The 17,780-nt window shown below is 40.3% G+C and overlaps 1 protein-coding gene across 14 annotated transcripts in view; it reads left to right on the top strand.

Moving 5' to 3' along the window:
• LOC124275391 (focal adhesion kinase 1-like) overlaps positions 1–17,780 on the top strand; it is a 161,447-nt gene that overhangs the window by 103,824 nt on the left and 39,843 nt on the right. For all 14 annotated transcript variants that reach the window (XM_046710931.1, XM_046710924.1, XM_046710923.1 and 11 more), the window contains 6 exons: positions 6,227–6,314; positions 11,110–11,189; positions 11,460–11,577; positions 12,700–12,840; positions 14,426–14,503; positions 16,380–16,593. In XM_046710931.1, coding sequence (XP_046566887.1) covers positions 6,227–6,314; positions 11,110–11,189; positions 11,460–11,577; positions 12,700–12,840; positions 14,426–14,503; positions 16,380–16,593 — 719 coding nt within the window. The remainder of the gene's footprint in view (positions 1–6,226; positions 6,315–11,109; positions 11,190–11,459; positions 11,578–12,699; positions 12,841–14,425; positions 14,504–16,379; positions 16,594–17,780) is intronic.

Raw genomic sequence — 17,780 nt, 5'->3', positions numbered from 1 at the left:
AAAGCAAAAACCAATGTTTGGTTTTCTTTCATTTGATGGGGCGGTGGGGTAGCCCAGTGGTTAAAGTGTCTGTCTGTCACTCCGAGGATCTTGGTTCGATTCCCCACATGGGTACAATGTGTGAAACCCATTCCTGGTGTCCCCTGCCGGAATATTGCTGGAATAATGCTAAAAGCGGCGTAAAACTAAACTCACTCACTTTTTATTTGATATTGGTGGAATATGCTAAATGCTGCATAAAATCATATTTACATACTCCTATATTAAGTACCAGTGAGAATTCCAGGTCAGAATGGGTCTCCTTCAATGTTCATTGATGACATGATGATTTGGTTGATAGCATGTCCTTGTACTCTGACAGTGTGGATTATTGTTAGCAACATCTATCACAGGATTATCTTGTCCAAACTCAATGACTTAGATTGATAAGGGGGCAGTGGGGTAGCCTAGTGGTTAATGTGTTCGCTCATCACGCCGAAGACCCAGGTTTGATTCCCCACATGGGTACAATGTGTAAAGCCCATTTCTGGTGTCCCCCCGCCAAAACCGTACTTGCTCACTGGATCGAACAGTGATATATCTGGAATATTAAGATGTTGGCAACAGAACAAGCAACACTTTTTTGTGAGGTACAGTTCGCTCTTCATGCCCCTCTTCCAGGAATGTGTGCAACAGTGGCATATAAACATCCAGCATTCGTTTCTGCCAACACCCCCCTCCCCGCACCCCCCACCCCCGTCTCACTGCTTTTGAAGGTGTCTCTCCTGATTTCTCTACGAACATAACAACATGTGCCAGATCAATGCTCATGCTCTTCTAGAAATGTATATTGTGTGTTTTCGCAAACTTATATACACATTTTATGAAACTACATCAGCAAGTCCGAAACATGAATCACCTGGGGAATGGCTGCATGGGTGTCATCATCTTGCTGCTCTGTTAGATGTACAGGCAGTTGGCCAACGATAGCAAACTCCTCCTTCTCAGATACAAATCAGGAGTCTATCATATGGCTGTTGCAGGTGCTGTTGTATCAGGGTATCCCGCGTATATGGGGCAATTTGGGTGTATTATCTGACTGTTGCAGGTGCTGTTGTGTCAGGATAGCCCATCTATATAGGGCAATTTGGGTGTATTATCTGACTGTTGCAGGTGCTGTTGTGTCAGGATAGCCCATCTATATAGGGCAATTTGGGTGTATTATCTGGCTGTTGTACATGCTGTTGTGTCAGGATAGCCCATGTATATGGGGCAATTTGGGTGTATTATCTGGCTGTTGCAGGTGCTGTTGTGTCAGGGTACCCCTTGTAATAAGGGCAGTATGGTGATATTTGGCTGCTGTAGGTGCTGTTGTGTCAGGGTATCCCATGTATATGGGGCAATTTGGGTGTATTATTTGGCTGTTGTACATGCTGTTGTGTCAGGGTATCCCATGTATATGGGGCAATTTGGGTGTATTATGTGGCTGTTGCACATGCTGTTGTGTCAGGATAGCCCATGTATATGGGGCAATTTGGGTGTATTATTTGGCTGTTGCAGGTGCTGTTGTGTCAGGGTAGCCCATGTATATGGGGCAATTTGGGTGTATTATTTGGCTGTTGCAGGTGCTGTTGTGTCAGGGTAGCCCATGTATATGGGGCAATTTGGGTGTATTATGTGGCTGTTGTACATGCTGTTGTGTCAGGGTAGCCCATGTATATGGGGCAATTTGGGTGTATTATGTGGCTGTTGCACATGCTGTTGTGTCAGGGTAGCCCTTGTGTATGGGGCAATATGGTTATGACATATGGCTGTTACAGTTGCTGCTATGTCAGGGTACCTCTTGCATATGTGGCGATATGAGTATATCATCTGGCTGTTATAGGTTATAGGTCATTGTACCTTTTATGTAGAGGGTGATATGACATGTATCATAAGGCTTTGTTCATGGTCTTGTGTTAGGGTATCCCTTCAATAACTCTTACAAGAATAAGGTGTAGGTAGTTGGCAGAAATAGGTTTTTATCACATGGCTATCGTATACGCTCATGTATATGCTCACCTAGGATTGGTAGACTTGAGACATAGATGGGAGGGACAGTGCCAATGGCTACTGCACTGATCCCTGTGTCATGGTACTTTCGAGACAGAGTAGGATGGGCAGAGTGATTGGAGTGTTTTGGATGGACCTTTAAGATGAGTAAACTTGATGAATGAGGGAGATTGGAATGAAGAAGACATGTATAGGAGAGAAAGGTTGGTGCATTGCACACTAAGAGTAGGTACAGATCAATTCACATTCAAGAGGGGCAGCAGACAGTGTTTGTGTTTGGGAGGAGTTGCTGTGTCCAGGTGGGAGAGCAACACCATTGTAGTGGAGGAAGGTTCTGGAGGAGGAGGGGCAGGGTCATTGGAGGAGGACAGGTGTGGGAGGTAGATACGCGAGGAATGGGGGACCAGGTGGCTCGAGGAAGTAGATGGAGGGTAAGCATGGAGCATGCAGGCCTCAATTGGTGGAGAATATATGAACCAGAAGCAGCCCACTACGTCTACTTTGTCTGGTCTTTTGCTGTTGTTGTCCAATTATTGAGTGACCTTTTGTCCTTCCCCATGCCGGAACCACAGTTATTGGAGACATGTTGCCTTCCATGGTGAACATGCTCCGTTTCAACATCTGGTAAAGCTGTGACCTTCACAACACAAAATATTAACAAGCTGACACAAACTTCATCATTGTTCAGTGATCTGATGTCATCTGGCATCTGTCTCACAGATCAATCTTGCTTCTGATATGTGATTATAATACTGATTGAAATCCTTTCCTTTAACAGGCTTTGTGTGGTGTCCCAAGTACGCATAAACATTGTTCGTTGTTAGATCCAAATGAAACTGGCACTGCAATTGGCCATGCTGGGTTGCATTCTAAGGCTGCTTGATAAACATGTGGTTGTGGGTTCGAATCCAGGTTTGTCAGTCACCATACACATGCTTGTGGAATTCACCAAAAATGACCTGGATCACTTGGGGCTTTCTTCCTTTTTTAAACTGACATGCAGGGGAAACTGGAATACTGTACAAAGTGGCACGCACTCACTCACTCACTCACTCACTCACTCACTCACTCACTCACTCACTCACTCACTCACTCACTCACTCACTCACTCACTCACACTCACTCACTCACTCACTCACTCACTCACTCACTCACTCACTCACTCACTCACTCACTCACTCACTCACTCACTCTGATAGCACAAAAACAAGTGCAATTCTTACTTACGTTGTCAAACACTGGCTTTTTGGGCCAGACTCACTATTTACAGGGTGCCATTATTAAGCTGGGATATTATTAAATATTATAATAACATACAATTGCATTCATTCCATATTTGTACATGATGTACTTCAAGCAATCTTTGCACATCGTTTTTTCAATTCACACCTCCATGTACCTCTTACTCCTGCATCCCCCTCTGTGATATTGCTGGAATATTGCTAAAAGTGGCATGAAACTAAACTCATGTGTGCACGCTCACTCACTCACTCACTCACTCACTCACTCACTCACTCACTCACTCACTCACTCACTCACTCACTCACTCACTCACTCACTCACTCACTCACTCACTCACTCACTCACTCACTCACTCACCCACCCACCCACCCACCCACCCACCCACCCACCCACCCACCCACTCCACTCACTCACTCACTCACTCACTCATCACTTAGAGCTTCCTTACCATGTTAAAGCTGGCATTCAATAATACACCCGGAATATTGTTCAAAGCAGCATTAAACTCAACTCACCCACTCACTCAAACACTGTTTTGACCTACGTGTCACAGCTTTGGATGGTTCAGCCATAACTACCACCAGTATAGATGCTACCCTGTGTACCAGGCAGGGCTCTGTGCACCCAAACAATACTGCGTTAAATGTCAATCAGGAAGAGCCAATAATAAACACGAGACCATTTAGGCCATTTAGCCTAGGTGGTCTGGAGCCAAGGTTAATGCTGACAAGCAGGACTGAGTGGGTCTAGTTTAACTTTCTAGAATCCAGTAATGAAAGGAACAGTGTAGGTTTCCGATGTAAGCTGTGACAAAAGGAAATCCTTGTAATAGAAAATGGCTTTGTGTTTGCTTTTGGGGCAAGTTTAGAGGTTATCGGAAGTAGGTTCAATATTCAGGCTTTCCAAGTGCACTATTGTTATTTGATTTGGTGGGTAATGTTTTTTTTACCTCCGAATTTGGCTTTTTGTTGCTTTTTAGATCATTCTGAAAATATATATCCGCTATATTGTTTTTCGCCACATTTCTTTCATCAAACATTGTTTTGGGGGTTTGTTTAAAATTGTTTGTTTTTTATGTGCAATTATCAACATATAACTTCTTTATGAGATCCATCAGTATTGTTATCTGACACATTTTCCTGCATCAGTGTAATTGGACTACCTGTAGTCTAGCCAAACTGGCAACATCAGGCAGATTGTGTTGGAATCAAAGGAAGTGCATTTTGTTTTGATAACAGTTCATCTCATTTGTTATGAAATAAAGAATATTCACCAAGAGATATGTACAAGAAGTAATTTGAAGTTTATTATTGTCAATGAAGTGTTGACAATTTTGGTTGAGTCAGGTTGAGTAACCAAATCATACATTCTGCTGCTATTTACTTTGCAGAGTTAAGAGTTGTTTCCCTTTGTAATACCAGGATCTGCTAATATCACTTTTATTTTGATGCATGTTCTGTCAGTGCCATGCCTGTGCTCATGGGTTTAACAAACTGGTTGAGGTCTAGGACAGGGGTCGAAATAACCCATTGCCCGATGCCCGAGTCCAGTGTTTTTTTCTGTCGGGCAGGCATATTTGTCTATCACACTGTATCGGTGTCCAGTTGACTTTCCAATGTTAATTATGTTGTTTATTTAAAAAAATCAACAAGAAAATCGGCCAGTATAGTGGGAAAATTATCAGGGCAAGTGATTTTACTTGTGCCACTGTACCGGAGTACACTAGCAATTTTAAAGTTATTTCCAGCCCTGCTAGGACCGACAGGGGCATTTGGGTAGCCTTTTGGTTAAAGTGTCTGCTCGTCATGCTGAAGACCCGGGTTTGATTTCCCATATAACTACAGTGTGTGAAGCCCATTTCTAGTGTCCCCCCACGTAATGCTGGGATATTGCTAAAAGCATCGTAAAACCATACTCACTGTAGGACCGACATAACTTTGAACTTTTCTTCTCCATATTATGCTTACTTGTCATGATATATATTGTTCATAGTGATGTGAAAACCAAACACACTTACTCACTAAATCTGTAGAGATTCTGGGTATGTAGGTCCCAGCAAGATATGGTTGTTGAAAGAGGCTACTCTCTGGTTGCTGGTTAGACTTGGTGACTATGTCAGTGACGTCTCATCTTGTCCCTGTTATGTAGATTGATGCTTATGATATGTACCCCTGGATCCCGATCCACAAAATGTTCGTAGCGCTACGACATTTGTAAGCCTATGATAAACTATACAGTTATGACAGGTCAATCAATCTTTATTCAGAACTGAAGGCCACAGGCCCATAGTACAGGTATATACAAAGTTCAAAAGCAGAGTGGGTTTCTCTTATCGCATGGTATATGAACAAAGCAATATTTTCAATCAATATACGATTAGAAGTTGACAACAGTTGGATGAATTTATGTTTTGACGGTTGTTTCGTAAAGTAACTGGGTATATATTTGCTTCTAATGTTTCTATAATAATCACAAATTAGCAGAACATGGTATTCATCTTCCAAGACATTCATTTTACAGTATCTGCACACAGTAGATTTCTTATGAAATTTTCCCTTATAACAACTTAAATCATAATAAACGGAACGAAACTGTGATAAGGCTAGTCTTACTTTCTTGATATTGCTACAACGTACATATGGTTCACACAAGAAGTCTTCTTTTAACAGGGAATAAGTAAACGTACAGGTCATAACGCTACGAACGCTCTGTGGATCAGGACCCTGGACTGTCCAGACTTATAATTTACATTCTGACATCAGCTGATATATCTTTGAGTATGGGTGAGACAACAAATAAACAATTTACTGATCATTTGTAGAAGCATGACCAGGATAGTCCTTGACAGTCCTACCAACATGCTTCCAGTGAAAGATAAATAACTACGAATCAGAAGCATAAGTAAAGATCTGTTATTCTGATAATCTCTACTCACTGTGTTGTTATTTTTCAGATATGAACTCCGAGTGCGGTACTTACCCAAAAATATCCCTGAGCTGTATTCCAAAGACAAAGTGACATTCTACTACCTCTATGATCAGGTATGTATCAGGGGGCGGTGGGGTAGTCTAGTGGTTAAAGCGTTGGCTCGTCACACCGAAGACCCGGGTTCGAATCCCCACATGGGTACAATGAGTGAAGCCCATTTCTGGTGTCCCCCGCCATGATATTGCTGGAATATTGCTAAAAGCGGCGTAAAACCAAACTCAGTCAGTCAGGTATGTATCAGGGGCAGGTTTCACAGACGTGGTACCCATGAAGATCCGGGTTAGAATTGGTCTTCAGCAACCAATGTTTGTCGTAAGAGGCGAAAAATGGGATCGGTGGTCAGGCTCGCCGACTTGGTTGACACATGTCATCATATCCCAATTGTGTAGGTCAGTGCTCATGCTGTTGATGACTGGATTGTCTGGTCCAAACTCAGATTATTTACAGATGGACGCCATATAGCTGGAATATTGCTGAGTGCAACTTAAAACTAAACTCACTCACTGGAATATTGCTGAGTGCGGCATTAAACAACAAACCAACCAACCAATCAGGTGTGGAAGTTAAACAGGTATCCTTAGTGCAAAGTTGGAGATGGCATTGTCTGTCATTCACATCTTGAAGCAAATATATCTGATACAGCTCATGCAAGTGTGTAATGTTTATTTAGTCTTGATTACTTGAACTACTGTTAATTTACTTTAAGTGTGGTCATGGACCAATGGTAATGCATTGATTATAAGGTAACACTGCAGTAATTGGCATAAATCGGATCTTCTTTATCAGCACTAATATTTTTTCTTTTTTCGATGTGTCTAATGTAAAACCAGTGAAAAACATGAGAATATATTATCGCCCTAAGCAATACTTCTCTATCCAATTTATAGGATCTTGATTTGTCTGGTCCACACCTTATTTACAGGTAACTGTCATATATTGATGAAATATTGATTGTATGTTCAGAAACAACAATCGAAACAAGCTAAGAACTCTGAGGACTGGTGAAATAATGTTTGTGCTTGTTTCAATTTCTGTGAAAAGAGTTATCTCCCTTAATTGCTTCTTCCATACTTTCTAGGTTACACACCACCAAATGTTTTCAAATAGACTTCTATAGTAACCTTATATATTTTTTTTTTAAATATCCAGGCTATCAACAGCCATTCCATGTACACATGGGTACACTCTGGCCTTTAAACTACCATAAAAATAAAATATCAGGCCAACTTGTTCGGCTCGTTTTGCGAGCACAGGAAGCGGAACACATCAACCCCAGTTCTGTACCAAATGTCACTTACTGGAAAATATCTGTACACACAATAAGCATAAGTGATGGTGATAAAAATGACAGCACTAAATACTTAAAATTGTGGTCAGTTTTAATTACTGGTTGGATGTGCTTTTAAAAAACATAAACATCTTACACTATTTATCCAATCACAGCTGTCACATGTCTCTGTCTCTCTTCACTTGTTTACATACGGCTCTCGCTCAGGGAGCATGTGATACTGATTTAGTGTAGTGGAACCTCTCGCAGAGAGACATATTAGACTTAACATCATGTTGAATAAAACAGGGAAATAACCAGTGCTGAAGATACTATTGCAATATTGTTGTAATAGTAGTACAACTTGTTTTAACCATCATTTATCTGCACATATTTTATGATGCAGTAATCATCAAGGATAAGCAGTTTGTATGTGCAAGTGATGCATTCAGTTAGTGCAACATGTCGCTGAATATCTTAACCTCAGCTTCTCAGATTGCCAGACTGATATGATCACTTGCAGCAATGTTGATGGCAATGAACACTCAACCAAAGAAAATAAATCCTGGAAAATGACTGGGATAAAATTCCTTCATTTCTTCAACCTGTGTAAAGCACCTGCTATTAAGTCTTCGCTTGATCGGAGGACGTAGTGGAAGGAGGAAATTAATGAGGAGCACACTGACCTGACAGCAATAAATGAGAGGGTGGGGGGGTGGGGGAGGAGGGGAGAGCTTTGTGGTGTTGATTACTGAAGACAAAGACGATACTGTGGGGATATGTGGAGAGATTAATGAATGATGCCTTGTCATGAAATGTGAAATCAATACTTTGGTTTGTTAGCACTGTTTCATTTTTGAAATTACTTCTGGAAGATTATAATTTGTGGAGGTATGTTCCTTGCGGGAGAATATGTTCAGTGAAGGTGCTGAAAAAAGTAAGTCCTAAAAATAGTCTTAAAAAATGTGATTCTGTCCTGTGTAACACCAACAATTATGAGACCTTGGAGAGAGAGGTGTTAGTTCAAGCATTCGCTTGTCACACTGAAGACCCTGATTTGATGTGTAAAGCCCAGCTCTGGTCTCCCCTGCTGGGATATAGCTGGAATATTGCTGAAAGCAGCATAAAACTGAAACCCTCACTCACTTTGGAGACTAAAGGATAGAATCATTTGTTAGAATTATATTTCTTGAACAAGTTCCCACATAAAATAGCCTATTACAGTAAGTTAAAATGTGAGCTTATTGCAGAATGATAGCACAGAAAAGTAAATGGAGACTTCTAGGATATTTTAATAACAAGATTTTGGAGATTAACTGATCATCAAACAACCAGCTTTCTTAAACAATCACACATACTTAACATTTTAATAGGTTAGACAAGCAGTGAAAACATTCCCTTGTCAAGGCCCAGATTCAAATCCCCACATCTATACTATGTGAAAAGCCTGTTTCTGATGTCCCAGCCAAGCAATAGTTGAAATATTTCTCAGTATTCGAAAACCCGATCTCACTTCGGTTAAAAAAATTGGTAACGTCAAATTCCTATCAGATATTTTTGGCATACTTGTCTGAAATCTCTGAGAAATGAACAGGGATTAGTGATATCTCTTTGTCAATCCACAGTTACGTGAAACTAAGCTTGTGTTGTCAAGTCAATTAGGAAGCTCCAACCTTCAGTAGCTTAAGTCTGATGGGGGAGACGGTGTCAGGAGGTTTGCATGTCTGCAAGGGGAAGTAAAATCATGGCCTCCTCTTTGCATTGCATGCACATTAAATATCGTGATGAAATTCAATGCTGGATCAAAGAGTTTGACATAAAAATGAAGTTAAAGATTTTCATTCATCTGATTTTGTATTCTATCCTGTGTACTGACGTAGAAAATGTTGACTGTCAGATTTGACATTTCATTGATTTCTTGTAATCTGATAGAAAAGATATCAGAGATAATCCTTTGTTAAGAACTTGAAAGATTTTAATTGGTAATGCTCTTTGTTACATGAAATATGTTTTTTTTATCTTTTGCTGTTCAGTGTTAAAAACGACGGTTCATTTGCAGTCAAACCTATATGTCCGAAAGGAATCGTTAACAAAATCACATGATACACTCATGTTTGATTGAGATGTTGCTTATCTGTTCAGAAACAGGCAGATACTTAGACCCTCTTGTTGTAGTGGACAAATATCTAGTCTCTGAAATAATAAAATTTCACAGACACACAAAAAAAAAAACAGTTGAAAAATATTGGTAGAGTATAATTATGAGGAGCTGAGAGACTTTCTTCATTCACACTAAATCTGCAGTAATCTATACTTGCTAGGGCTGTAATGATGCATCAAACTATCAGTGGATTGCAATTGTTGAGTCTCCAATAGCAATATAATAGAAGGTAGAACACATATCGATAGTATGTGTGTCTATCGATAGTTTAGTAACTGACTTGCGTTGATAAATGCACAGCAGGAAGCACCAGATTCCTTCACTTTGATTTAGGGTTCACTGAGTTTATGTTTTAACTGTTTACTTGATCTGGGTTTCAGTTTGTTTGTTAGTTATTAAAAGAAAAGTTATTAAAGAGACTGAAACTACTTGTACTTGGGAAATGACTTTCAAATGAGACAATTCAAGGAGAAAAAAACTGTTGTAATAGTTGGTCGCAATAGACTATCGCTTTTGCAATAGTATGTTGCAATAGACTATCACACTAGTTGTTTTCCCCTCAATAGTCACCCCTAATACTTGCCAACTATTATGGATTTACATGGGCTGTGTAGGATGAATTTGTTTAAAGCTGTGTCTGGCACTTGTCCAACTCACTGAAACCACCCAATGTTTGTCAATGTTTTTTAGCAAAAAACTGGTTTTGGTAGAAATCTCGATATCTAAACACATTTCCTGGTTTCTATGGTCACAAAATTACTATGTACAGCCCACGGTAAATTTAATCATGACACACAAAGGGATTGTTGTTGAATAAACTTTCTGTACTTTGTGAACGAAATACCAATCCTTCAAGTGCAAAACTGGTTGTACCAGAAGCACTCATAAAATCTCCATCCTCATCACGAAGCCATCCCTGGACTGACACAGATTGCTGTATTTAGTGTATATTTACAGCTGAATCATATTGAAAAAGAGTTATTATGAAGCATCAGTTATTTTTGTTCTTGTTTGACAGAGTGGTGTAGCTGTACCCTAATATAACATTGGGATGATATGACTGGGGAAAGTAAACTTTAAGATGCATTCCCCAGATACTTTTGACAATGTCTTTTGAAAGGTCATTTATTGAAGATCAAACCTGTATGTGTTGTGTGCTGCTCAAAAGAAGTGGAACAAGTTGATTCTTTTATAATGCTTTAATTAATCTGTCATGACAGATCAACTTTGATATTATGAAAAAAACAGGTGTTCCTTCGATTCCTCACATGGGTATAAAGTGTAAAGCCCATTTTTGATGTCCCCCACTGTGATATTGTTGGAATATTGCTATATGTAGCGTAAAACTAAACTCACTCACTCACTCAAAAGCAATTTGGCAATTCTATGGTAATTACTATGACTTGTGGTTTTTTTTCAGGTTCGGAATGACTACATGCGTGATATAGCCGAACAAATTGCACATGAAGTTGCCATCAGGCTTGGCTGTATAGAAATGAGGTATGCTCAGATGCATATTTGCATGAAATGTTTGCTGTAACTGTTAATTTGTGATTTTATATTCACATGAAAGCAATATTCATAACATGTTGGGAGTGTTTCTTGTGAGGTTCCCTTCTTGTTCATTTTATATTTTCACAAAGAATCAGTAATTGGTCAACTGAGCCATAACTGGAATGGTTTAATTTGTTAAATGGACAGAATGTGTTTTTGTGTGGCCATATCTTTGTCATTATCAACCAATAAACTGAATATTTTTTCTCTTTTCAGGCGGTTTTTCAAAGACATGCCTCAAGTAGCTTTAGATAAAAAGTCTAACTTTGAATACTTAGAGAAAGAAGTTGGGCTTAAAAGATTCTTACCTCGAACTGTGATGGATTCAATGAAAGTGAGTTGGTTTTTTTTGTAATTTGTCAAATTACTAAAATGCTTTCCTGAAGACTTGTTAAGCATATGTTGTTTATTTGTTTATTAAATTTTTAAAAATATTCCTCACCTGGAAGGATTGTGACTTCAAAGGTTTCTTCCCCAAAGTTTGATGTTAAAGAATCAAACAGATGTTGCACATCAAAGAGGATTTCAAATGAGTTTCCTGATTTTTCCCCCACAGATATGTGTGAAAATGCTTTATTTATAATAAAAAAAATGATGAAAATAGATTGTATATGGTATGGAATGTGTTTACGGAGGGAAAAATATTATTGGTGTAATAGTTTTAGTCCTAAATCCATGACTTGTCATTTTCAAGTTTCAATGATAATTCAAATGGTTTGACATTAATGATATGGAACTTAGTTCTTAAAAATAGCCAGTCAGTCGGGTGGTACTGTATATCCTGCCAACATGACACCAGATAGCTATGTAACACTCTCTTCCCGTAAATATAATGACAATTTACTCCAGCAGAGGCTTGAAATATTGAGTACATATGGCAGCTCTCTAGCAGATCATTTTGCCAGCAGGTGAAAAAGATATAGTTTAGTAACCCTAATTGAGAGTGTTTTCAAGGTAGTTTTTTGATATATTGCATTAGGGTTTGTATGAGTGTGATGCCCATTTCTGCTGTCCCCCGCAGTGATATTGCTGGAATATTGCTAAAACGGCGTAAAACCATACTCACTCATGTAAAACTAGTTTATGCAGCATAACTTTTATTGTTTTAAGCTTTTTAGACTGTTTTCAAGAATCGATACTACTAAAAACTCACTCACTCACTCACTCAGTAGGGTTTGTATAATACACCTATCAGTTTGAAAATTACTGAAATATCAATTAATATCTTTAAATCAATGAATTTTTATTGACAACTTTAAACAACATATGAGTAACTGACAGTAGATTAGCCCAGTGGTTTATGGGTTTGCCTGTGATGCCCTGTGTATGGTTTGATTCCTGAAATGGGTGCAAGATTGGAATCCCTTCAGTGTGTGGCTATGATAATCTTCCAAGAGGGTAAGCAAAAGGGAAAAGTGTTCTCCTGTATTAAAAACTGATTTTTATTTGTCTACAGCCGAAGGCCTTGCGCAAACTTATACAGCATCACTTCCGCCAGTATGCGCAGCTCACGGAATCGGAGTGTGTATATAAGTTCTTCGATACTCTCATCACCGTCATTAAGTTCAATCAGGAAAGATTCAAGTGCGCCTTAGGGGTATGTATGAGCTTGAGTTTATGATAGTATCATCCCCACATGGGCACAATGTGTTAAGCCCATTTCTGGTGTCCCCCGCCGTGATATTGCTGGAATATTGCTAAAAGCGGCGTAAAACTAAACTCAGTCAGTCAGTATGATAGTATCATACTTCTATAGAGTAATACAGTCATCCCTTGCAATAATGCTCTCCGCGATACCGCGGATTTGGTTAAACTGCGGGGTAATCCATGGCTCCCATAGAAAAGTCGCCAAGTGATCACGCAACTTCATGTCATCGAACATAGCATATCAACAAATCCGCTGTTGAGCTCAGGTTAACCACGTTGTAAGCTAGCCAAGTTCAATACGGATTACAATGAACGCTGTTCATCGTACATATAGCGAAAACGTTTCAGGGGAGTATCTTTATATGTCTGATATATTGATACACTTCAGTAAAATTTAAGAACTTCAGGGCTTTTTAAACTGTTATGGAGTGTTGATATGATATATATTCTTTAGTGAGATTCAATATATCATCCAAACTCATTTTTCAGTTTGCAACAATAATAACCAATATCTTGTGTACAATTTAGCTGTACAGCTGACCAACTTCAGATTTTTCTAGCATTTCGAGCATTTTCTAGCAAGTGCCCCAGACAAGAAAATTGAGAAAAACATATTTTTTGTTTCAAAAGTTCCGATTTCCTAAATTCATAGCTTTTGTAAAAATGTGTATAATGATGATTATAATGAAACATTGATGCACTTTCCTATTGATAATGAGATTGGTGAAACTCCAGTCAATTCTACAATGCCATAACATTAGTTATAACTACAGCAACATATATTCATAAATATTCACCCCCAATTTTATGAACTGGCTGCTGGGTCAGTGATACAATGGTACATATTGAGATACTTGAGTCACACTGATACGTATCATGATACTGAATTTCAGCCCTTCTCCCATAATATGCTGTGAAACATCTGTATAAATTAGTTGAAAAGGGAAGTTTGAATTTCGAGTATTTTTAAGTTCCCTCAAAACTGTTGAACATTAGTGATGGAAATTTGCTAAGGGCCATGTAAGACGATTTATGTTAATTTGAAATAGCACTTTCTTCACAAGATCATGTGGTGAACATTTGGATACCATGTTACCTTCGAACGTCAGTCATTAGAGTTCGAGATGTTTCATGCACGTGGAATCTGTGATTCATACACCTCCAATCTCCTGTAGGTATATACAGATCCAACATGGCCGCAGATCACAGTCATGGGAAGGATTTAATCAGGAATGATATTATAAACCCACTGATTCAGTATTGTCCATCTGTAGCATGGTTTATGTTTCCAGCAAATATGATTAACTGATGAAAGATATTCTAATAATAATCTGTGCTTGTTAACAGAAAGTGGTAACGTGATACGTTTCAGAGTATTCTCTTTGTGAAACATTTCCAAACAGTTCCACAGTTCTCTGTAAACAATTCTCACGTAAATCTCACTTTGTAGAAAGTCTTTCACTTGTTTCATAATATTGCTTTGATTTGCTAACATAAATATTAATTGCCTATCCAATGTGTGTTTATGCTTTCAGTCTGGGTGGAGTATCTATGTTGATATTGTCATTGGCCCTGATGTCGGAATCAGTTATCTCACAGAAAAAGCCTCCTCCGTAAGTATTTTACCTACCTAGAGCCAGATTATGTCAGTATGAACTAGGCTAGTTTACATTGGAGAATGGTCAGGGATGATCAACCCAGAGCAATTGAGAATTATGGTTGATGGAGTTATCTCCCTTTAACAGATAATGGCCGTGAAATGTTTGCAACTGAAGTGTGTGCAGATACCGTCATATCTATCTTGATAGGAGAAATGTGTTTGTGTATGATGTTCTAGTTTTAAACTTCCTGGTCTTTACAGATGGTTGTATTTGTTAAAACGTTATATAATGTACACAGATGGTGCTGTGTTAACGACAAGACCGAGGAAACTGCCCCCTCTGTATCAAACACGGCTTTCCTGACCTGTCTCCTGTTTGGGCCTTGAAAATAGTGCAAGCTGCTTTACTGAAAATGAAATGTTTGAAACTTTGCAATTGCTGTTTGTTGCTTGATTAGTTAGATTATGATATCATTATTTCAGTAGGACATTTGAACAGTGATCTAAAAATTGTTGATGATGAGATGCAACAAAGATTACTGTCATCCCAGGAATATGTTTGGTTTCATGTTTGTTGTGAATTTTGAAATACAGTATAATGGTGCAGTTAGGTTTTAGCTGCCGTTTGTTTATGTATGATATGTAGGATTGAAATACATGCACACACATACCATGCCTGATCAGGCACCACACCACCCCACCCCACACCACACCACACCACACCACACCACACCACACCACACCACCACACCACACCACACCACACCACACCACACCACACCACACCACACCACCCCACACCACACCACACCACCCCACCCCACGCCACGCCACGCCACGCCACGCCACGCCACCCCACACCACACCACCACACGCCACGCCACGCCACGCCACACCACCCCACCACCACACCACACCACACCACACCACACCACCCCACACCACACCACCCCACACCACACCACACCACCCCACACCACACCACCCCACGCCACGCCACGCCACGCCACACCACACCACACCACACCACACCACACCACACCACACCACACCACACCACACCACACCCACACAACACACCACATCACACCACACCACACCACGACCTGACACACCACACCACATCATACCATGCCACGCTTACCTCACACCATGCCACATAATACCATGCCACACCATGCCACATAACACCATGCCACACCACATGAAACACACCACACCACGCCACACCACATGAAACACCACACCATGCCACACCACACCATGCCACGCCACACCACACCCACACCACACCACACCACACCACACCACACCACACCACACCACACCCACACCACACCACACCACACCACACCACACCACGCCCACACGACACACCACATCACACCACACCACACCACACCACACCACACCACACCACACCACACCCACACCACACCACACCCACATGACACACCACATCACACCACACCACGACCTGACACACCTCACCACATCATACCATGCCACGCTTACCTCACACCATGCCACATAATACCATGCCACACCATGCCACATAACACCATGCCACACCACATGAAACACACCACACCACGCCACACCACATGAAACACCACACCATGCCACACCACACCATGCCACGCCACACCATTCCATGCCACAACCCTCACTCAACTCTCCACACCGCCACCTTGCCTGATCAGGCACCACACCACACCACACCACACCACACCACAATACTCACTCAACTTGCCTTGCCACGCCACACTATTCCATGCCACAACCCTCACTCAACACACTTCACCATGCCAAGCCATGCCACACCACAGTGGCCCCACCACGCCCCACATCTATGACTGCTATTTACCTGTTATGATGTGTTATTTCAGCCTACCCACATGGCTGACTTTGCCCAGGTCCAGTCCATACAGACAGTGGGCAGTGAAGATGGCAAAGGTATTCTGCAACTGAAGATAGCTGGTGCTAATGAGCCTCTCATGATCACGTGTGCGATGTTGCAAGATGCTGAAGATGTAGCAGACCTGATTGATGGCTACTGTCGCCTTGTACATGACATGAACGACTCACTATGGACCAGGAAAGGTAAGCTACATTCACATATTATAGCAAATTAAATTTTTACATGAATATACTATTTCATTATTGGGATTTTCTGTATTTTTTTTTAAGTAAAGAGCATGTCTGATTTGGCAGACATAATTTATTTTGGCAATGCAGTACATTCAGTTCTTTTCCAGAATGTTGGCTTAAATTCCATATTACATTATTCCCACATTAAATTTGTTTGGACATTTTGTCCAGATTACTCAATACATAGCACTCAAAAGAAACTAAAGACCTCACGATCTTTTGGTTATTTGACTACAGTTAAACTATCATGTGAAAGAAGTTCACATTTTTTTTATGTGACTGTAATCAATCTGTCATGTCAACCGATTATATGAAAATCAGATTTTCTTAATTGATTTATAGTAGTTTATATTTGCCATTCACTCTTAAGAACAACAGGTACTGACTCCAAGTTGAATGCACTTTTTCCTCTGTATACTTTCGCTAACACTGACACTATATACGAATGTGCATTATAATCATGTTAGTCTTGTGTATATGGTTTTCTGTACATGACTTGCCTCTAAGAGTGTACCTCTATCTATATATCCATATCGTCCAAACTGACCCTTTCAACTGTGAATAATAAATGAATCTTTCATTAATTGTTTTTACCATGATAAGATCACATTGATAGGTACATGTTTCGCATACTAACAAGCAAACGTACATACAAACAGGGACCGCCTCCGTGGTGTAGTGGTTAGAGCGTCCGCCCGGAGAGCGGAAGGTCGCGGGTTCGATCCCCGACCACGTCAAACCCAAAGACGTTAAAATATGGTACTTGTTGTCCCTGCCTGATGCTCTGCATTAATGGGTACAACAAGGACTGGTCGGCTCGGAGTCAGTATAATGTGTCTGAGTGGGGTATTCATGCTTCACTGCGGCATGGTATCTCAGTGGGCTAGCACTATAAAACCAACTTCAGTCTGGGCTAGTACAAGCAGCTGCGCATACACATACACACGCATGCACGTCGTCATATGAGCGAAATATTCTCAAGCACGACGTGAAACCCAATTTCACTTCACCTCACATACAAACAGTAAGCACCCACTTACCACTCATGATGAAAATAAGTCAATGTTATTACCATAGAACAATAGCTCAGTACCATCATTTTTTGCTGAAGCTCAGACAAGATATATTGAAGCAGTTAT

The sequence above is a fragment of the Haliotis rubra genome, unplaced genomic scaffold, assembly GCF_003918875.1.
Source record: "Haliotis rubra isolate DU_JTF1 unplaced genomic scaffold, ASM391887v1 Scf2, whole genome shotgun sequence".
In the NCBI taxonomy this organism is placed as follows: Eukaryota; Metazoa; Mollusca; class Gastropoda; order Lepetellida; family Haliotidae; genus Haliotis; species Haliotis rubra.
The sequence above is the reverse complement of the archived record's forward strand: the minus strand, read 5'-3'. Positions and strand labels throughout refer to the sequence as shown.